Source organism: Notechis scutatus, chromosome 9, assembly GCF_049901735.1.
Source record: "Notechis scutatus isolate UNSWTSFEM ecotype Mainland chromosome 9, rNotScu1.2, whole genome shotgun sequence".
In the NCBI taxonomy this organism is placed as follows: Eukaryota; Metazoa; Chordata; class Lepidosauria; order Squamata; family Elapidae; genus Notechis; species Notechis scutatus.
The window spans coordinates 13,467,356-13,490,990 of NC_142017.1; the positions used below are offsets into that span (position 1 = coordinate 13,467,356).

Genomic DNA, 23,635 nt, shown 5'->3' on the forward strand with positions numbered 1-23,635 from the left:
ATTCTTAAAGTCCCAATTTGCTAAAGTCACTTTGAATCCTGTGCTCTGATGTTATGGTATTCTTCTTTTGAGTTCTGATGTCAATCTTGTGTCTGTTAATTATTTTATGCAAAGTTTCTCCTGTTTATTCCATGTAGAATCTAGAGGATCATTACTGGAAGATGATGACATATATCACATTGGAGAAAGAACTTGTGAAGGTGTTTCTTGTCTGGTGTATAGGTTTTATGGGTCTTTAGTAAAGATATGAGTAGATAACTAGTTTGTTGCAAGAAGATAGCTAGTTTGTTGCAGGAACTGGCTGCCATGTTGGTGTTACTGACCTGTTGTTTCCTGTTGCTTGTAAGAATTCAGGTTGAGCAGTGAACTGTATGTTATTATGGATTTGCTACTCAATGTGTGAGAAAATGCAGTGCCATTGTCCAGTATGGGCTATAGCTTATTAATAATGAACTTGAGTGCATTTGAGATTATTGACATCTGACATGATTTCATTTTTAGTATCTGTGTATTATATATGTATGTATGTATATATATAATAGTACATTCCACAAACATACCATATTCTCTCCTTTTCAGAAGAGATTAATCTAATTTTTGGCATAGAAAATTGTAGTCTTCTAGAAGCTGAGAATTCAAACCAGAGGGAGAAGAACATTTAGAAATGCTTCCGGCAAATGAGGTCAGAGAAGGATCTCACAGAACAGTCAAAACATGAAAGTTTATTTTCAGTTGGAAAAATTGTGACCTTTGCAGAACAGAAGAAAAATGAACTGTGTAGACCTTTTAGACATTAGGGGAAATAGCAGTTTGAACAGATGCCATCCCCTTCCTGACTCTTTCTGCATGGAACAAAATTTTGTTAGACTGAGCTGTGATTCTATACTCCCAAATTTTACTCACTCTCCCACAATAAACCCAACCAACAAGTCCAGATTGGGCAAATAAAATCTATCTGTCTGTCTGTCTATCTTATCTATCTATCATCTATCTATGTATGTATTTGTTTAAGTTACTAAAACTATAAATTTTAAACTGTGACCAGGCAGTTTTCTGTTTTCTTGCTATTGCTGGTTTGGGGTTTTTTAATGTTTACTTGTTGCAAACATGTAAAGTAAAACAACAGTGGTACTAATAATTAAAGCAAATGGTTCAAAACAACAATCATTCAGATACATAAAGCAAAAGCACATTAGCAACAGCAGGGGTTGCACAAAGCATGGGGGGCGGAAATTCTGTTTCATTAAAGTAAAATAGACATCATGTATTTCTTTTAAAGGCTTTTGTAAATTAAAATAAATGTTCAAGTGCTGTTGAAAAGATGACAACTTCATTACTGAATGAATTTTCTCTAGCAAAGAGGCTGCAATGACACTTTTATTTAAAGAGACACTTTCTACTTAAGATGGAGGACCTGAAATCAAAGTCAAGATTAGCTATTGGAAGTAAGCATAGATAAGTTTTCATCAGATGCAAGAAACCAGGAATTATAGAGTTCAGAAAGCACTGTGGATTTATTCCGTGTAACCTACACATAAGAATTTAATCTACTAATGGTCAGGGCAAATAGGTGCCAGATCAGAGTCAATGGATCTAAAGGACTGGACTTTTATCTCTTTCAGGGATGCCAGACTAATGATGCATTTGACCCCACGCTCAGGCTCAGTTTGGTTGTCTCCCACATTTTACTTTGCTTATTAAAATTAAAATTCTTTCAAACCCACTGATCTAGAAATGTGTTGGTCTTCAGCTCTTAAATTTATTCTAGGGTGGTTCATAGAAACCTTTTCTCCAAGGTTATCACTCTGCCAATTTCATGATGTAGATTGAAGAGAAAGTGATGGGTCCTAAATTATTTACTGAATTCCCAAGGTTGAGTAAGATCAGTGGGCTTTGCAGGTCCTAGTCTAACTCCATAATCATTATATTATCAGTCTGGTAGATTCTTATTAAAAACATACATACATACATACATACATACATACATACATACATACATACATACATATAATTTTTCTCCATCATGTTAAGAAGATCTGTCAGGAAAAAAGAAAGGAGAAAAGATGTATGTTTGTGAACATCTAGTATCTAATGATGCTTCAAGCCAAATGTTCAAGCCCTTAAGTAGATGTAAAATTTTATTTTTATTTTTATCACATCAGTTGTTTGGATTTTTTTAAAAAACTAAATGAATTGTAGCCAGCTGAATTTAGAGCTGACCTCAATGTTTGATAATTACATGGATAGACACATACAGGGTTCTTGGCAATAGCTTTGAAGCTGTATGTTGTTGTTTTTACTTTCTGGACAATAATTTTAATTTCCAAGTCTTGGGAATTCCTTGGCTATCTCTCCTTCAAATTTGAATCACGTCTGGTTAGTATTAATAATTCCACTAAATAGACAGGAAGAATATGCTGCTTCTGAATCCAACAGAAGGAATTTAGAAACACAATTGATCTTAAGCTTTTTTTTAGATAATCCCTACCAACTTGCATCAATGCAGCATTTATCACCATAGAAAGCCTATTCTTAGTAGAATTGCAATGAAACAAAGACCAAACTGTGTAGCATTCTGTGGGGAAGAAAAACTTGGCTTCGTAGAAATGATTTGGAAAAAGAAAATTAATGTTAGAGAAAGAAAATATGGAGTCTCCCCCACCCCACATGTGTGTCTCTGTGCATGAAAACTATATCTAAGAGAAATAGAATAAATTCTTCTTGCTGCATATGTGATAAACATAATGATTGAAACAGATAAATGGTAACCTCCCGAAATCATCACTGGATATTTATCAAGGGTTCTAATTATTGGAAAATTAGAAAGATCCCTATTTGGAGCCTGGGAGTCAATTTCATGTTTGTCATAAACCAATTATTTCTGCTCCTAAACTGTATGGACTTTCCAAGCCAGATTAGGCCTTGAAATTATTCTAAAGAATTAAAGGCACTGAGATTTCAATCCCCAAAGTCATTGAACAGAAAAAGAAAAAAACTTTCTAGATGCAACCAGCCCCATCTTTTGAAGACAAAACTGTTTGTGTGGTTTTAATGAATTAAGCAACAATAATACATTTGAAATAGATTGGACAAAAGGCACCATTGTTCACTACAAAAAGTTTTTAACAGCATCTTCTTTGGGAAAAAAAAAAGAGTTATTGCAAAAGATACAGTGGCTATAATTTCTACTTAGGACAAATACTTCTTTTGTCATCTTGTTTCTCATAGATTTCCCTTAAGTTTATATGTTCAAAAAATATAAAAGGTTCAGGAAAACTACAAACAGATAACCTACTTTCTGAATTGTCCCCTGCCTGTTCACAAGCATTAGGCCAGTCTAAAACAACTCACTTGCTCCTGAGGTCCTTAGCTCTTAGGACTTCTGGAGAAGGGGAAAAAAATCTAGGATGGTCCATTCCATACCTGTAACTCTTCTCATGAAAAGAACAGAACGGAACAGAACAGAACAGAAATTTTGAAAGGGTCCTCTGAGATCTAGTCCAACAAGCTGAAGCAGGAAAGCTTGTACTATTTTAATAGATTAACAGAAGACCTTACACCATTTCTGTCAACTGGCAGTCCAATCTCTTTTTGAAAGTCTCAAGTGATGGTGCTCCCACAACTTCCAAGGGCAACTTCTGTTCCATAGGTTGATTATTCTCACTATCAGAAAGTTTTTCCTTATTTCCAGGTTAAATCTCTCCTTGTTCAATTTCCATCCATTATTTCTTGTCTGGCCTACAGGCACTTTAGAAAATAGCTTGACCCCTTCCTCTCTGTGTCAGCCCCTCAAATACTGGAAGACTGCTATCATGTCTCCCCTGGTCCTCTCTTCACCAGACTAGCCAAGCCCAGTTCCTGTAATCGTTCTTTATATGTTTTAGTCTCCAGTCCCCTAATCAATTTCATACAATTACTTTCTATTCTAAAAAGAGATAAAGCTTTAGTGGTTTTAACTGTCATATGAAGTAGTATGAATAGATCCATCATGAATGAGAGCAAGTGATCCAGGTTTGTCCAATGGAGGTGATGACTTAGGATGGATATGAAGGCAAATCTTCTCAGTACAGATTCCCTAAAGTGTTCACATTAGAAAATGGTGAATGGAATGTGGAATATTTTGCGATTGTTTGCACTAAATAGACACATATAAAGACATGAGAGATAGAATTCCAGAAGCATGAAAGGATTCAATATATAATATGCAGTTGGTTTGGGGCTTAGGATTTATGAAAAACTGCATTCTGATGTATAGCTTTTAGTCAAGCAATTTGCCAATAAAATATAAAGCCAGTCCAACCCAGAGGTGGTATTCAGCAGGTTCTGACCAGTTCTGGAGAACTGGTAGTGGACATTTTGAGTAGTCCAGAGAACTAGCAAATACCACCTCTGACTGGAGATTTTACAATATTCTTCCCCTGCTGTGCCCAGCAAGCCGCGCTCACAGAACCGGTAGTAAAAAAATTTGAATCCCACCACTGGTCCAACCTTTGTACAATTCATTACTATATGGAATACAATTTTCCCTTTTCCCTTCCTTTCCCTTTATTCAACCATTACTAGGTAAGAAACGAAACAAAAATCACATTGATAACAGGACTTTTAACTTCATTTCCGAGGGGCTAAGTAGATATTTTATAGGGGGAAAAAATCAGCTACTCAGTTTCATCAAAATGGAACCATGGAAATGATTAATGCCATTGTTGATTTGTTTTCTTCTCTCTCTCCCTTTTAATGCTGCTTCACACTTGATGGTAGAAAGTCCTTTGTGAATCAGGAGCAATGTTAAATTAAGACACAGAGTAAATCACAGTCAAAATAGGCCAAGCCAGCTCTTCAGGTCTAGAAATGTACAGTCCAATCTTAGAGTACATATTAAAGAAGTGAAATTGGTTTCCTGGGATTGGTCTTTGCTCTCTCATCCAGGAATTGGAAACGTTTCCTCTAACTGTAAATGCATGACTCAGAAGTAACAAACATCATATAGCAAGTTGAACTTGAAGACTTTGTTGTTGTTTCATACTTTATCCAGCTAACAAGGAGCGCTTTGCAAAATGGATTGGCTATTTTTGTGCTCTAACATGTAATAGAGAACTTGAGTGAAAGTCAACTTTACCCTGGAAGCCAATTTTACTGCAGGAAGATTCAAAGCCAAATCAATATGTTTATAACATCAGAGATGGTGAGTGTTCTGCGGCAGAATCTTGCGAAAATATGACAAGGCTTCCCACAATTTATTTTCCTCGTATTGGTGAGAAGCGGTAAAGAAGGTCCAGAAGAAAAAAGCTCAGCCTATCATTTATACAGTTACACAACAGGATTAAGGCTGTGCAAGGAAGGGATCAACTTGTAGCCCTCGTTTTGATGTTAGATTAATGCGGTCAGAAGTTTTCATCCAAATGATAAAAGTGTTTTATATGCATGGCATCACAGTCACATATCAATGGGACCAAGCTTACAACAAGATGTTGCTTTTGCCATTTTCTCCAGATCTCCCTTTGCAGGTGCCTCCATCCTCAGCCTTAATTTAAAGGCCTAATGAAAAAAAAAATCAGATATCCCACAAGATCTAGCAATCCTTTATCTGCAGCTTGGGGAAAGAAAGATACAGACATCCGAAGGGAAGGGAGAAAGAATAGGTGAGAACACTTCAAGCCTGCCAACTGTGTGGCTTCCAGGGGATTGTACTTTGACAGAAAATAGATTGTGCAACAGTTCTATACAAGCTGCTCTTGAAATTGATCTCACTCAGTTCAGTGGCATTTTCTTGCCATGATCTCCCTGGACCATCTCCAAAAAGAAGAGTTGTCAGAAGGTGAACACAGGGATTCTGTGAATTGCATTATGCCTGAAGCATGTAATTCTGTCTCATAGGATGCAATCTAGAAAGAAGTCATTCTCTTTCATGTCTTGGAACCTGCATTTCTCAATCCCTGGAGGAATCCCCTAACTTATTATCCCAAAAGAATGTCACTGGAACTGGGTTAAAGAGCAAAGAACCAAGAGAAGGAAAATGCCAGATTGCAGGGCCAGGCTTATAAAGGAATTGTGGCCTCTTCCAGAATCAGAATTGTAAACTGGAAGGGGGTCTATCAGCTTTGAGTTAAAGAAGCCATTCTAGAATGAACGAGTTGTGGGAAACCTGTGTTAGAATTTCTGTCTGTACTCCTATGCCCAAAACTCTGTTTTGACTTTGTTCAGATAGATTTCTGCGCCTCAGCCTCAAGTTCAATTTCATGGAACCCTTGGAATTATTACATTATTTTCATCATTTCAAAAGGCAACTGGACTTTCTTGGCTTTTTTCCTTGAGAACATTTTGCTTCTCATCCAAGAAGCTTCTTCAGGAGAACTAAGAAAGTCCGATTGGCTTTTGAAAAGCACCTTTGGGACAAACAAGACCTGGATGAGCGAGAATCTCAATAGACTGGACTGGACTTCCAACAAATTTTACTGTCACCTCTTCATTATAAAGACTTACAATGGACTTGTTAAATTATGCTCTGCTGCTTGCTTGTTTTTTCAATAGAATACTTCAGTGAACAGGATTTAGCTGTAAATTTACTTTCATACTGTATTATGAACGTACAAAACCCCAAAGAAGTCCAAAAGTAGGTTTCAGATCCACTGATTTTAATGAATTGTATTACACTTCTTTCTCTGGATTGAATTGCAGGATTTGCTGTGGAAAATCCTAACAGAACAGCCAAAACTTGGCAGTTGTTAGCAGTTTTAATTTCTCCTGTTTTTTTTCCTCAGGCTTGACAAATAACACATTAGTGGGTTTTATGATTCTGCTTTAAGTGCACAATTAATATTTCTATTGACGGCTGTTTTAAGGTTGTAACAAAATCAAATGTTGTGAGTGTTTAAATTTATTTTTAACTTCCATAACATCCACTTCACTATGCTTACTCTCTGTAATATATGGAGAACAATGGAATTCCTTAAGACTTGAGATTGGATTATTCAAATTTACACAGTGCTATGCAGTTGTACCCATATCACAATTACAATGCTTCTTTCTGTGCTTACAGTGCATAGACTTCATTTCAATCTTATTAGTGCAAGGCAAAAATCTTTCTAGATTCATTGTTTTCCAAGTTGGTATAATAGTTCTGTAGCATCCTCACTTTCAGTCATGATTAATTAATTGATGCAAACAACAGTAGATACAAACGGGGACTTAATATTGTTCAGAATCACATGAATAGATTATAACAGTGGCAACCAGATAACTACACTGAGACAGGCAGGCAGAATTTAAACAATGATAATTGAACTCACAGAATGTATGTTTGACCTGGACCATTCATATATCTAAGTTAAAAACTACTTAAATTGTAGAGTTAAGATACATATTAAAGGAATTTATTACTTTACTGGTACACATAGAAATATTATCTTGGTAAAATGACATAATTTCCCTTGAACTGAGCTCTATTTGTATTGCCTTCATGAATACATCTATATACATTTTCTAATAAAAATGCAGAAGTATGGCTTCAAGGTGGGTGGTTGTTGTTGTTTTTTGTAGTTTCCCCATCTTGCTTGGGACTTCATATTCATTTGCAAAAATTGGGTCTAGCTCTATTTAAATAAGCTCAGGCAAGTATTGTCACAGACTTAGTCAACTACTCAAAATACAAGGGTTCATATTTTAGAAATACATCAAACTTTCTATTTTTATGTCATTTTCTGTGATGTGATCCCATAATTTTATTACCTTATTGGGCCAACCGAAGCAATGGATTATTTCAGTTAACAGAATATGAAATATATGTGGTATTTAACAAAGAGATGGGTCTTAACTTCCCCTTCCCCAAGGTTTCTTCTGCCATTCCCAGGTTGGTTTGTTAGGAGAGAGATGATTTGGTTTGACTGATTAAATTAACCAGTTTTTTTGGAGAGGGAGGAAAGGGATGGAAATTCCTCCTCCTCCTCCTCCTCCTCCTCCTCCTCCTCCTCCTCCTCCTCCTCCTCCTCCTCCTCCTCCTCCTCCTCCTCCTCCTCCTCCTCCTCTTCTTCTTCTTCTTCTTCTTCTTCTTCTTCTTCTTCTTCTTCTTCTTCTTCTTCTTCTTCTTCTTCTTCTTCTTCTTCTTCTTCTTCTTCTTCTTCTTCTTCTTCTCTTCTCCTTCTCCTCCTCCTCCTCCTCCTCCTCCTCCTCCTCCTTTCATCATCATCATCATCATCATCATCATCATCATCATCATCATCATCATCATCATCATCTTCACCTCCACTACTACCATCATTACAGTACGAATTAAACTAAATAATAAGGAAAATATATTTCCAGCTATCCATAGAAAGCTTCAGTTCAGTTCAGTTTCGCAGGAGGTAGGGCAGGAAGGATAAATCTCCTAAATCACCCGATATTATCTACCCTGTAAGCGATGTTTCAGCAGGATCTCACCTGCCATCATCAGGCTTGTGTATTGTGTTCATCTGTGAGTCAGACTTTCACAGCCATTTCTGTTTTAAATTTGGGGCTAGCCTACTGCTGTGACAGAATGGTTTTTGCTTCATCCTGATTGGTTGGGAGTCTTGGTCTGTGTTTATTGGTCTTGGAGTTTGCTGTGTTCTGCTTGATTGGTGTTTCTAATCTCTTCTGTCTGTTTTATAGCTTTTTTTGTCTTGATTGGCTGGCAACATTGTGTTTCTTGTATTGGAGGCTTTTAGTGCGGCTCTGAGTAAATGGACAGCTATCATTTATTAGGAAGCTGGGTTTCTTCTGGGTGGCTGGTTGGGGTGTGTTTGAGCTGGAGGTATCGGGGGGGGGGTCTGTTTGTGCCCAGGTGTTTGTCTGGCTTGTGGTGTGGAGATTTTTTGTTTGTGAGTGCAGGCTTCCAAATAATTGACAGTCTGGTGGAATCATCTCTTCTATTCATGCTTTCAGATCTTTTTTCAATCTCTATGGCTTCTCTGATAATTCTGTGGCTGGGGTTTTCTGTAGTGGCTAGGGTTTTGGTGCCATTGAAGTCGATGCTATGACCTATTGCTTTCATGTGTTGGACTAGTGAGGAAGTGTGTTCCAGCTTTTTTACTGCATTTTTGTGTTCATCCAGGCGGGTACTTTTTCTTCTATTGGTCTGTCCAATGTATGTGGCAGGGCATGATGCACAGGGGACTTCATGTATGCCTTGGTTTTCCAGGTCAATTTTATCTTTGGGGTTTCTTAGGATGGCTGCTATTTTTGTGTCTGGTTTGAAGGCAGTCTTGATGTGATGACTGTGTAGTATCTTACTGATTTTGTCTGTCGTACCTCTTATGTAGGGCAGCACAGCTGTTCCATAGGTCTGTTCATCTTCTTGGTCTCCATTATGTCTCAGTGTGTTTTTGTGGATCAAGCCAGTGATATTGCTTTTGTGGAAGCCGTTATCTGTCAGTACTTTAGTCAGGGTGCATAGTTCAGTCTTTATGTGTGTCTTATCTACCAGGGGTTTGGTTCTGGCAATTAGTATTTTGGCCAACTCCGTGGCCAAAGGTCATAGTCATACAGTCATAAGTAGGAGGAGATGGGTGAAAGGAACGATGAGAAGATGAATAGTAATAGTAATGCAGACTTTGTAAATAGTTTGACAGTTTTGAGGGAATTATTTGCAGAGTGATGGTGTTCAGGGAAAAACTGTTCTTGTGTCTAGTTGTTCTGGTGTGCAGTGTCCTATAGCAGGGGTCCCCAACCACCGGTCCACGGACCGGTACCGGTGCGTGGAACAAGTCCTACCGGGCCGCTGGCTTGCTGGGCGCCGGCATCTTGTTTTGATGAAAAAGTGCTTCCGGTGAGCTTTTCCGGGAAAGCTCACCGGAAGCACTTTTTCATCAAAACAAGATGGCGCGCCCAGCTGATGTCGGTACCGGGCCGCACCATAAAAAAGGTTGGGGATACCGGGCCGCGGCGTAAAAAAGGTTGGGGATCACTGTCCTATAGCATCATTTTGAGGATAGGAGTTGAAACAGTTTATGTCCTGGATGTGAGGGGTCTGTAAATATTTTCACATACAGATACAGATACTGAGATGGGGACTTTTCCAAAATTGAACAATTAAGTAAAATGCTTTCCCCAGAAATGACTTTTTCCTACCCACTGAGAAAGCATTGGAATTCTGTGATTCATGTCACCAAAGTTAGAGAATCCCTATGATATATCTACTAAACACAACTGTTTGTACTATAAATCCATCACTTATTTTAAGTAATAGGTATGGACAATGGCTATTTCTGATTAAAGCAAAGATTTTTCAAATCAAGGTAATTTTTCTTTTATTACCTTCAAACTAAATCATTAGATTAAAAAGAAATAAGTGCTTCATTTTCTTGTCACAGTTTGTTTTCCTGATTTGCGGGCGTGAGCAGAGGAAGTAATACCAATATGTTTGAGATATGACTCTAATACTTTCTGACATTTTGTTGTGTATTAAGCAATCATTTTTATTCTTCGGAAAATAAAAGTTTCAGGGAAACAAAGCTGTATATTGTATGATCTCTTTAAATGTGAGACCATCTAAATGCCATTGATTTCAGTGAGAGAATTTGGCACATTCTCCTTCTTTCTCCTTTTGAGATCAATAAATATAAAAATGTTCAGGTTTGGCTGGTTTCCTCCTGCAGTTCTTAAAGCACATACAGAAGAGATAATAAAGGATGAATTCAACAGATATAGTTCTTCATTTTCCAATCAATTTGTCTGCAGAAGACTTTACCCTTGTCTTGGATTTAACATTTTGAATTTTTTTCCCCTTAATGTATTTTTTAATCAACACTTTCACATTTTTAGATCATTTCAAAATCTGCTTCGCTTTCTGATATTGTTCCAAAAGGCAACTGGAGTTTCTTCATGTTTTCTTTGAAAATGTTTTACTTCTCATCCAAGAAGTTTCTTCAGTAGTTTGTCCTTCTAGATTTTTGTGATATAAATCTCCACTTCTCTTGGGTATCATAACCATGCACATTTGATAAAAAAAAAAAAAAACTCTCTGTCTATGCTGCCTGCCAACAAGCAAATCAGTTAAGGAATATTAACTATGCAGAGAACTGAAAAGGTTCCAGTCACCTAACATCTTCTGATAAGGATGATAGAGAAGTTTTCCTAAAACCCTGAGATTTCAGCAGAGGTCAGAATAAACCTAAGAAATGTGAATCTGAGTTGATCCAAGCACTGATGCATTTGCAGATACGAGATTCTTTATCCAGCTAATAGTGTTTGTGCATGCAGTAACCACTACCTGAGTCAGCAGGATAGATGTATATAAAAATAGGAATATTACCTTCACTCAGAAGCCTCTCTTTTCTCTTGACTGAACAACTTTGGTTGCTCTGCAACCAAACAAGGCAGACATAGACTTCAACGAATAATTAGAACAGCAGAAAAAACATTTGCTACCAACCTGCCTTCCATTGAGGAGCTGTATACTGCACGAGTCAAAAAGAGGGCTGTGAAAATATCTACAGACCCCTGACATCCTGGAGATGTTATAGATAGAGCATTGCACATCAGAATAACTAGACACAAGGACAGCTTTTCCCAAATGCCATCACTCTTCTAAACAACTAATTCCCACAACACATTCAAACTATTTACTAAGACTGTATTACTATTCTTCTTCTCATCCTTCCTATTACCTTTCTTCTCCCACTTATGACTATAACCTTGTTGCTTGTATCTTTACAATATATATTGTCTTATTTAGTTTCCTAGTATGATTTGATTGCTTATTTAGTATCCTATGACTATCACTAAGTATTGTATCTTATGATTCTCAATGAATGCATTTTTTATGTACACTGAGAGCTTATGCACCGAAGACAAATTCCTTGTGTGTCCAATCACACCTGGTCAATAAAGAATTCTATTCTATTCTGTTCTGTCCAATTCTACTCTACTCTACTCTACTCTACTCCACTCTTAAACTTTGCAGTAGCTATTTTGGTTTGATGTGTTTCCAGGAAACTGCACATGGATGACTACTTTGCCTTACATGCTCTGGACTTCATATCTGGTGGGGAAACTTGAGACTGGACCTGGTAGCTTTTTTAAAAATTAATGGCGCCTCAGCATTGATGTGATTATAAATCCTAAATCCTTTGTGACTTCAGGAAATGAAGAATGAAAATTCACCTTTGCCTGTATATCTGCAGATCACCTATTGATCCTTCACATAGTAAATGACCTTGGCAGATATATGTCACCTGATGAAGGTGAATCAAGAAAAACTCGGAGAGTCACTAATCAGACTTGTAGATTGCTCACTGCCACTGTTTATAGATTTTCAGCTGCTTGTCCTTTGAAAGCTATCCAAAATCATTTACACTGGAGGCAGTGTGCCCACTGAGCACTTATTAAACGAAGTAGGTATTAAATGTCAGAAATGCAATAACCATTCTTTTAAATTCCACCTATTCCAGTCCCAAATGAGGTCTGTATTAGAGCATTTTAAATACAATTTCAGTATTTGGATAGCTTACAATTTGACCACAAATGCAGTTAGGTACTGAGTTTTGGGTGAATATGCATAGGATTGATTTCACATGTAGCTAGTTATAAACATCTATGAAAAGCCTGGAATGTGTAGGAGTGAGAGACTGATGTTGCCCCTTTCTTCTTTTTGACAATTTCACTGTGACCTCTGTCTTATTCTTTGTGCATTCTGAGACCAGTAGCACAATCTTTAGAACACTGGTTTTCAATATTTTTAGATTTGTAGTATTTTTTAGACTTTTCAGTATTTTTTTTTTAGTTTTTACAAAAGTAAAGTTTTCATCTCTGTGATTTTCAACATTTCACTTTCATTTGCTTTTCCAATCACCCTTTGCATTACCTAAGCCCAGGGATGTATTAAACACTGCTGCCCTCCTACAAAAGACATTTGTAGAAATACACAAGTTTTTTGTTCTATACAAATGCAGTTCTGTGCATTGTTAAAACAACATAAGAAAGAGAGTTTGATGGATAAAAACCTGTCAGTATATCTAATCTTGTATTGTTTTCTTGTATAAATGAGAAAAAGGATAATAGTGGTATTAAGTTCACTGAAGAAGTAAATAAATGTAGGAAATTCTGAATGCAGAGTGCTTTTCCTAAGGCATGAAAATGTATTATGATTTATCTTTTTTATATGTTTTTTTAAAGACAATAATGTTGTCTCTCAATACAGTTTGTCATTGTTAGTAAACTCTGCGACAAGCACATATTATAAAGAAAGGTATCCTCTGAAACAATCAAAAATAGCAATGTTGACCACTTGTGACAGTACTCTAGAAGCTGTTTGCCATTGTCTGTTTCTGTTTTCTCTTGTTCTACCTTAAAATGAGAGTGGAAATGAACAGGCAAATAAGGATAGTGCTTAAAATACCATATAGGATACATTGCCAAGCAGTCTTAACCCCACCATCTGTTCTACTCCATACAGTTCCACTTCAGAAGTGTCTTCCAGAATGCAACTTCTATTCAAATCTCTCTCTCCCTCCCTCCCTCCCTCCCTCTCTCCCCTGCTCTCTCTGTGGGAGTGGGTGTAGCAGTTGACAGGAGGTGGTGTTGACTCCTGACAACTGCCTGAACAAGTCCATGAAGTTTTCTTAGCAAGTTCTTCAGAAGTGCCTTGTCATTACTTTCTTCTATGGCTCAGAGAAAGTGACTGGTTCAATGGCACCCAGCTGACTAGATCTCATAGACTCCCATTTCTAGCCTGGTGCTTTAACCGTTAGATCAGACTGGCTTTCAGAATGTTTTTCTTGAACACCAAGCTATTCAAAACTGGAACTGTGTAAGCTTTTCCCTTTCTTTCTTTCTTTCTTTCTTTCTTTCTTTCTTTCTTTCTTTCTTTCTTTCTTTCTTTCTTTCTTTCTTTCTTTCTTTCTTTCTTTCTTCCTCCCTCTACATTGTTCACGTCACATCAGATATTAAAGATAACAATGAGAGAAGCAGGAGGAAGGAGGAGAAAAGGATTAAAACAACACAGAGTAAAAACAAGTGATTGGGAAATAGGTTATCTTGATATGTTATACAACTAGATACAATCTTGATCAATGTGAATATAAATGTGAAGGGCTTTAGCTCTGCAAACTTAGGGTTGATATGAAGCCAAATAATGGATATAATTAAATTTTGTTTGCTTTCAACACTTCGAGTTTAATAAAATCAAGTTTGGCCCATATTATCTTGCCTTGATTAGTGTGGCATAGTTACATTTGCACTTGAAATTCCAGAACAGAACAATAACAGAAAATGATTCCCACTGTTCTCCAGGCAATGTAAAAGGGACTTGTTCTGTCCCTTGGGGTAAGAGTATCCTCTAAAGGCTTGTGTAAATCAATGGAAAGGAAGTTGCTTGTCAAGGATGGGCACAATGAAATAGGCACAAGGAATGGCCCACTCTTGGGAGCCAGCAATATAGCCATGAGTGACTGGGGCCTTGGATCACAGAGAGAAATATGGAATCACTTCCCAGGAGTAAGGAATGAAAGTTGCTGGAAGGGATGAGACAGAACCTGGTGATATCCTATATAAGTACAGGGGTAGAATGTGGAGACTGAAAGTGTAAGTGTTCCATTCAGTGGCATCCTTCTCGTGTAGTGGATGGACCGTGAAGTTGAGAGTGAAGATATAGGGCATCTGCTAATCCAATCTGGACACAAATCTGAATAACATGGACCACATTGTACCATATAGGCTTATTCAGTTTATTGCAGGCGTAGACCGGTACAAGCAGAGCAGTCTGTATAAATGAATGAATGAACGAATGGATGGATGAACAAACAAATGAACAAATGAATGAATGAATGTATGAATGTAGTATATTAATGGATGATAAAATAAAGTTTAAGGCAGAGTTAAAATATGTTTGTAAAACAACCTAAGTGGTATCTATGAGGTTTAGGAGGCAGCCTATATTAAAGTATCAGTATAACATAAATACTAAAATTCTATTAAATGTGATAACATTTAAAATTACAACAAAGTAATAATATCTAACATGTAAATGAATTATAGTAACATAGAATACATTGAAGAAAATTGGCCCACCAGGGTTTGATGAATCTTCCATGCTGTTGCATAAAACCTTGTTATATATGCTGCTATCTGGGCTACAATGATAAACCTCTTAAGAGAATAACAGAGTTAGAAGAGTTCAACCCTATACCCTTTCAGACAAATGGTTGTCCAATCTCTTTTTGAAAAGAGTTCATGCTTAAGAACTATCCAGGCCTTTGTATTAAATATGTCGATATCAGTTTAATTGTGTATTATAGGTTCTATTGCTGCATGGGGCACTGCCAAATGAGGTGGTATTGCACAAGGATGAAGATGACCTATTGAATTTTTTTCTGCTTGTCTGTGATTGTGAAGGCTGATTTAGCATAATGCCAATACAGCTAGGTAGCATGATGAGGATACAAATCAGGAATGGCATAAAGAGTTTCTTGCTCTTCTGAAGGATCTCTTTTTTTTTCAGGAGTAACTCATGACATACTAAACCATATTGTTTTTGTTAAAAAAAAGATCCTAATACAAGTGCACAATTAAATATCCTAATTAAAATACACAATACAACCTTTACAAGCAAGAACTAGAGTAGTTCAGAAGTTTCTAAGTGGTATGCATGCTTAACGTTAGTTCATGCATTGATTAAACTGTCTGATAAAATAAACTAAATTTGGCTGACACCAAAAAGACAATCAACTCAACTCCGAATATATATCAGGGATGACATTAACAAATCAGAAGGCTATCACTGAAAGGACTAGTTCCATGTAGCATCTTACAACTTCTCATTATGGGAGGACATTCAGTGTAGGGTTTCTGATGATCTTCGACTCTGAAATAAAAATAGTTGTATTTCAGGAGCAAAACCTGGACTGAGACTTAGATCCTCCCATGCTATGTAACATATCAGGCAGCAGTGAATCAAACTTTCATGAGCAACAGGAGCAAAGAAATAGAAAAAAATAATTTTCCAGCTGTGTCTTAAGTAATCTTCTTGGTCTGTCCATCTTGACAATTTGTGTATTCAGTAAGTTTTTCTCCAGTGAGTTTTGCAAATTATATAGATTGTTTAATGTTATATAGATTGTTATATAGATTGTTTTCCAGTTTCTAAGAATAATAACTGTAGGTTTCATGTTTGTGGCTCAGATGAAAGACAAACATTTGGGACCAGCCACAAGAGACATAAATAATTTCTTCAGAAGCTTATCTAATTAATTGCATTTCAGTATAATGTCTCTAAAATTTGAACTGCCATTGTTCTGTTAATTTAGATAAAAGGAAATCTTGAGTGCTTAAATGTGACACTTGGCACTGAAAATTCAATGTGTTCTCTCTCTCTGTCTTTCTCTCTCTTTGTGTGCGTGCACATATTTGTGAGTTCTGGATATTCAGCATGTAATAAGAACATACCCTGATATGATTCTCACCCTGATAAGAACTTACATTGTTTTTTTCATGTTCAATGTATACCATACATCAGTGAATGACAAAGTGATTCTCACTGTTCTTCTTTATATAGTTTCTTGGCAGCTAGTGAGCAGTTGACATACTGACAAAGGCTGGCTGGTTTATTCTTATGGAATTGCACAATACAGCCTTAACTTGCATCCACATATATGGAACAAATGTATATCATTCTATTCTATCTTCAGCAAATTGTCACCTTCAAAGCCTGATATGTCAAGGAGAAGACTGCAAATGTTATTTATAATCAACAATTATAAACTAAATCTTTGGATTGGGTCTTTGTTTGGAAAATTAACTGTATGAAACAAAATAGGATATATAAAAGCAAACACACATAGGAACCAGGCAATGAATTAAGAGAAGTATGATAAATTGTAGTTATAAATGTGGGTCAGACTTTTTCCCCCTCTGTGCATAATTTTCATGAGTTCAAAAGCCCACTTCTGTATCAAATAAATCAACCCAAGAATATTCCGACTATCTTGAATAAGTAGGAGATATTCTTTGTCCTTTTCTTTTTAATGATTCCTCTCAACTTCTATTATTTATGCTTTCCATATTTTAGAACCCTTCTGTTGGATTTTTTTAACCCTTCTGTCTCCTCTCTCTCTCTCTTTCCCTCCCCCCCTCTCCCTTCCTTTCTTTTCCCCTTTCCTTTTTACTAAGTTGAAATAATAGATGTGTAGTCCGGATTGGCTAATAGAGTAAACTGAGAAAGATAAGAATAAAAATAAATCTTGGTTGCTTACAGCCTCTCTTCCTCCATGCAGAATTCTCTTGATCAATAAGACAATGCAAACTTCATCAGAAAGAAGACATCTACCAATTTAATCCAAGGTCTTCATCAACTTAATCTCTAGCAGAAGCTGTTTTCAGTAGTGATTTATTTGTCCTCCCTTCTCCCCTTTGTTAAATACTACCCTTTTCTGTATCTTCATTTCCTTCTCCCTCCAATTTGAAATCAATCAGCCCAATTATTAGAACTAGAAAAGGGTCATTGAGCTTTCAGCACAAAAAAAATGTATATCTATTTTGGGCCCTGGATGTCATTAGTAGTATGGTACAAAGTATGCTTACCTTTCTCTTTTCTCTTTTCTTTTTGTCCTCCCCTCTGCTGTGTTTTTCTTCTCTTAGGAAATCCCAGTCAAATATCTCGAGTACCTGTTGCTATCAAAGTTCTTGATGTAAATGACAACGCTCCTGAACTTGTATCCGGGAATGAAGCGTATTTATGCGAAAATGGAAAAACTGGAAAAGTAAATATGCCTTGGTTCTTCGCCCTGAGCAGTTTTTTCTCTCTCTCTCTTCCCCCCTCTTCTCCTGCTCTCCTCCCCCCCTCACCTCTTGATTGCCTGTCTGTTGATCTAGTTTGATGTGAAACTGGCCCTGTTCCATTGAAAGTTCTACTCCATTTAGTAACAGCAAGCCCTGGCCATTTGTGTCACTCAACAGTATAGAAAGCCAGTGTGAAATATCTATGGAAATTCTCAGTCATCCAGGTCAAGGTGCTTTTTCAAAAGGCATCTGGACTTTCTTTGTTTTTTTTCTTGAAGATGTTTCACTTCTCAAGCTTCTTCAGTTCTGACAGAACTTCAGAACTGTAGATGTTTCTTAGTTGAGAAGTGAAATATCTTCAAGGAAAAACAAAGAAATTCCAAATGCCTTTTGAAAAAGCATATTTGGGCCAATGTGGAATAGTGTATTAAAAATTACAATCTTGGACCTAAAATATTCAAGATTCATCCTTCAGTCAGGAAAGCTGAACAGGGTGAGTTTTGTTCTCTACCCTATCTCACAGAGGACTTGTGAAAACTTTGGGGAAGTGATTACTCTATAAGTCACTTTAAGGTCACAGAAAAGGGGTGTCAAAGTCCATTTCATTGAGGGCCGCTTGAGAGTTGTGTTTGACCTCAGAGGGCCGGGGTGGGCATGGCCATATGATGTCACTTGTGTCAGGGGTACTTGTGGTGGCCCAAGCACCCTGCCAGCGAAAACGGGCTCCCGAGCTCCATTTTCGGCTGCAATGGTATCCTGCAACCCTCTGCGAGTGAAAACGGAACTGGGGGGGGGGGTACACATGGCCCTCACAAGCTCTGTTTTCAGCTGGGGTGGCATACTGCAACCCTCTGCCAGTGAAAAGCTTGGGAGAGCCATGACCTCCATTTTTGTTTGCAGAGGCACCATGGGCCTGTCCTTCACTGTTTCCAGGGCAGCCCCAAATGCAGATCTAAGCACCCCGTGGGCTGGATCTGGCCCTTGGGCCTTGAATTTGGCACCTCTGTCCTAGAGGAAAGCCAGAATATAAATCTAATAAATAAACTCTATAACACTTTTCCCATCTTGGAATTCCCTAATGTGTTAGATTCCTAATCCCATCACTTTAAGACTGCAACTGCCTTGGAATTTTGGAAGTTCATGTTCAACATAAGTGATGGAGAAACTTGTTCTTTCCAGTTGTTTGATCAGATGGCCATGCAAACACTCACCAAATGTCTACACTTCCATCATCCAGGAAGACCCATAATGTTGAAATGTGTTGAATGATATAATTTACCCTTATCTCCTAGAAAGTGACACAGGACAAATAATTTTATAATCCATGGGTGACAGAAATCCCCAGCTTTCTGTATACCTGATTTACTTTTGAGCAGTGACATTTTGATTTAAATAAACAGCAACTGACAGCATGTCACTTAAGTTGTTAATCCAACTAATTTTATGCCTTGTGGGGTTTGTCATTAAAATCACCATTTACCAAAACAGCTTGCCTGATAATAGAGTCTGAATTTCCAGGCAGTTAAAACAAACAAACAACTACTACATTGAATAATAAGAGTAGTGAAATATGGCTTCCACAGTTGATCTGAATTATATAATGATGGGCACTTGTTTTTATCCCTGTGATATCCTTCCTTCCCTCCCTTCCTCCTTTCCTCTCTCCCTCCCTACTCCCTCCCTCCCTTTATTCCTTCCTTCTGATAGTATACTGTTTTTTGAAGTGAGGAAGGCAGGAAATTGAACCTTACTATTATTTCACAGTAGATAGGTACAAATGCTGTTATTTCCTACAAAAAAAACCTTGAACAAATGTAAATACCTCTTCCAATTATCTTGCATGTATTTAGAAAGTGAGAGAGACAAAGCAAAAAAACTCTTTCAATTGGAACTTAACATTTAGAGCAATTGTCTATGGAAATTCTCAATCATCCAGGTCATGGTTATCCCAAAGGTGCTTTTCAAAAGACAACTGGACTTTCTTGGGGTTTTTTCCTTGAAAGCCTTTTGCTTCTCATCCAAGAAGCTTCTTTAGAACTTGCACTCTCATTCATGTTAGAAATACCAAGGTGCTTCCAGTTTGAAAGGATTAGCCAGTGACATCACCATTGCCCAGAGCAGGGGTCACCAACCTTTTGGACCTCAGGGACCACCAAACTCATAATTTTAAATCCCAGGGACCACTAACTGGTTCTGTGGGTATGACCTAATTTTTGGATGTGGCTTGGTGGTCATGTGACTGGCTTGTATGTAGATATTTTAAATATTTATATAAATATTGAATTTTTTATAAACAAAAGAGCAACTTTTACCCAAAATCAAGCAAAGCAGGCAGGCAGATTGAGGTGCTCACAGAATCATTTAGTGATCTATCTATCTGCCAGCTCAGTCTCTCAAATTTGCTTGCTGTGAGTCTGCACTGAATAATAGAAACTTCAGTCCTAATGGAGGTTCAGCTGTGCTTAAAAGCAGAACCGAAGATCTAAAAACTAGCTAGAAAGCAAGAAATCCAACCATTTCCTGTTTCCTAGCTAATCGAAATCGGCCGGCGCAGCAGAACAGATGATGGTCGGAAAAAGGAAAAATAGCAATTTAGGAGGCAAGTTTGTTGGGTAAGGAGTGAGTAGACAGGGAGGGTTCCCACAGGCCATGTGGGCTGTGCAGCCTTGTGTTTCTGCACAGCCTGGATTAATTGCTTTGGGGGTGTGTGCTCTGGGGGTGAGATTTCTCTGCAGCCCACATCAATTGAGCTGCACACCAGTTGGCGACCGCTGGCCCAGAGAATGCCCAGTTGGGAGCTCCTTTCATGTCCCTTTTAATGTGCCCGTGGAAGTGGTACCTATTTATCTACTCACATTTGCATGCATTCAAATCGCTAGGCTGGCAGGAATTGGAGCAAATGAGGAAAACTCATATCATCACACAGCAGCACTTAGGTCTCAAACACAAGCTTAGAGATTGTCAACTCAACTAATCATGTGCGCCACCACATTCTTTTTCTTCAGAACTAAAGAAGATTCTTGGATGAAAAGCGAAATGTTGTCATGGAAAAAATCAACAAAATACAGTTGCCTTTTGAAAAATGCCATTGGGACAATCTAGCACAATTCTTTTTAAAAAATTTCCTATTTAATATGCATTATGTGGGAGAAATCATCATTGCTTGATCTTTCATATCGCTGAATGATTGAACACTTGACTTTCCTAGTGACCCTAAGATGAGGATTTTTCAAAGAATTATCTTTAGCATGCAAAGAAATATTGTAAATGAGAAGAATCAGTGATTGATTGCTGCCCTATTAGGGCAAGCAGCCAATCCCATTCCAGTCCCCTTCCCTGATTATACTTTCTGATTAGAAAGCTACAACAAATTTTGTCTGTCAAACTGCTAAAAGACTGTGGCCAAGGACATACTTGGTGAGCTTCCTTAGGATGGAATATTTGTGATGGTTCTAACTTCTTCAAGAGTTAGAAGTAATGGTAATAAGATGTTGACTAACAATGTATCTTACCAGTAAAAGAGGATATAGGTAACTCAGGCTTGAACTGTGGGTCCTTGGTGCGCTCAGAGCTTTGTCCTTTTCTTGATGACCTTTCATTACCCAACAAAGTAACATCATTAATACTAGAAGTGAATGGGGAGTGACCAAGCCCCATTCCATTCTAGCACTGATGGCATTACCTATTTGAGTAATAAAATGTCTGCAGGAAAGCAATCTAGCTCAGCAAGAACCAAGGACCCCCACAAGTAATAGATTTGGAAGAAGGAAATAACTCCAATTGGTGATGATAGGCTGAGAATTTCAGTGTATAATTTTATGTGGCATGATGAAAGGAAAACATAGCTGAGAAAAGGCATATAATGGAGAGAGAGTTGCTGAAGGAAAGGCAGGTATATAACTACTAGACTAGGGCTTCCCAAAACTTTAACTTCATTATCTATTACAGACATCGGATTGGGCTTGGATTACATGAATTGATACCCAATGAAAAAACACTTTTACCCAATTTGGGGTAATTTATCCAGATTCGAAAAGCATTGCATTAGGCTAAAAAGAACAGGTGAATTTCTTAGAAGAATGGATGGAAAAAGCAGATGGAGGTGGATGGAAACCAAAAAGAAAGCCACACAACTTCTTAGGATAGAACACATCTTGATAAACCACTTAATATTTAATTATGCATACCAATTTCAGTAAATCTCATAATATCTATGTTGGCTTTACAAGGCAAGAATCCCTTCTTAACCCATCTCATGAATTAAAATCACAACACTGATAAACTGAAATCACAACCTTAAAAAGGCAGTTGAAATTATGCAAATTCAGTATTTAAAAAAATTCAACTTTCATGTGAAAGAAGTAAAAGTATTGAACTTCTTAACTTATCTCTTCTTCACTATAATTAACCCTGCCTTCTTTTGTAGTTTTCCTGCTACTCTTTTGGATCATTAAAAAAAAAAAAAGAATTTGGAAATGACAGGGTTACGATTAATATAATCTAGCAAACCAGGATGTGACCATTTATGTTCCAGCCTCGTGAATCGGGAACCCAAGCTATACATATCTGGGATTCGATACTGAACAATAATTCAGAATGACACAAGTTTTTTTTAGGACTATGAATGTATTTCTGAGGGCTTTTTTTAAAATGTCAATTTGGTATGTAGATATACATAACAAAGAAGAGGGAGTCAAGCTATTCTCCAAAGCACCTTAGGGCAGGACAAGAAGCAATGGGTGAAAACTAATCAAGGAGAGAAGCAACCTAAAACTAAGAAGAAACTTCTGACAGTTAGAACAATAAATCAGTGGAACAACTCCATAGATTGTGAATGCTCCAACACTGGAAGTTTTTAAAAAGATGTTGGATAACCATTTGTCTGAAGTGGTGTAGGGTTTCCTGCCTAAGTAGGGGGTTGGACTAGAAGGTCCCTTCCAACTCTGTTATTCTATTCTATAACAAACTACCTTTGGAAGATACTTATTAAATTATAGGTGCTTTCCTTTAATCTAAAACTGAATTCCCCAGATTCTCTGAAGTTAAATCTCTATCATATAACATGAAGGACAAATGCACTCACTGAATACATTTACACATTTGCAGGTTAACTTACAGCTAAGTTAAATTGAGTTTGAATCACCTCAAGGGAGTTGATTACATCTCAACCTCTTAGAAAACCTGATTTGCAGTCTGTAAATATACGGGGTAAACTATCTGGTGCAGTTCATTTCTCCATGTGTTCTATTTTGAATCCTGCTATAATTGAGAACGGCAACAACGGCTGCCAATGATATGAATGAATACATTAAAAACTGTTGATATACAACATTGCAAGATAAATTCTTTACACTTTTATTCCAAATTTGTAACAGTTGACTGCTAAACTCGAATCTGCTGAAAAAGCATATTGTGTTGCATTGGGTGTTCTTTACACAACTTTGAGGACTTAGGCACCCCCCTCCCCCTCCTTTTTTCTACTCAACAGTCTAATATTAATTAATTTAATTAGTCACCAGTTGGGAAAGAAAACTCCCATAGAAGAGTCATCATACCCACTATCTGAATAAGGAGAGAAATTGGACTGAGCCAAAAATATCCTTTATTCAAGAGCACTCACTTGTATAAAATATCATTTCTTATCTCCTAAGGCATTGTACTTTATCTCAACTCAATTCCATTTTAAAGGATGTCAAATAATGTTTATTATGGCATTCCTTTCAACTGGGGGGAGGCTGCTTGATATAAAATATTCTTATCTCACAATAAAGGGGAGGATGAGTTTTACACATGCTCATTCTGGTGTCTAGAGATTTATTTATTATTTATTAAATTTACATGTATGCCACCCATCTTGCTGTTGTAGTAAGTCTTGGCAGCTTACAGAAAGACAACTACAGATCCTCTA

General features: G+C 37.3%; 1 protein-coding gene across 3 annotated transcripts in view; it reads left to right on the forward strand.

Moving 5' to 3' along the window:
- Positions 1 to 23,635, forward strand: part of CDH8 (cadherin 8) — a 207,302-nt gene that overhangs the window by 155,739 nt on the left and 27,928 nt on the right. For all 3 annotated transcript variants that reach the window (XM_087971614.1, XM_087971613.1, XM_087971615.1), the window contains exon 9: positions 17,587 to 17,708. In XM_087971614.1, the coding sequence (XP_087827740.1) occupies positions 17,587 to 17,708 (122 nt within the window). The remainder of the gene's footprint in view (positions 1 to 17,586; positions 17,709 to 23,635) is intronic.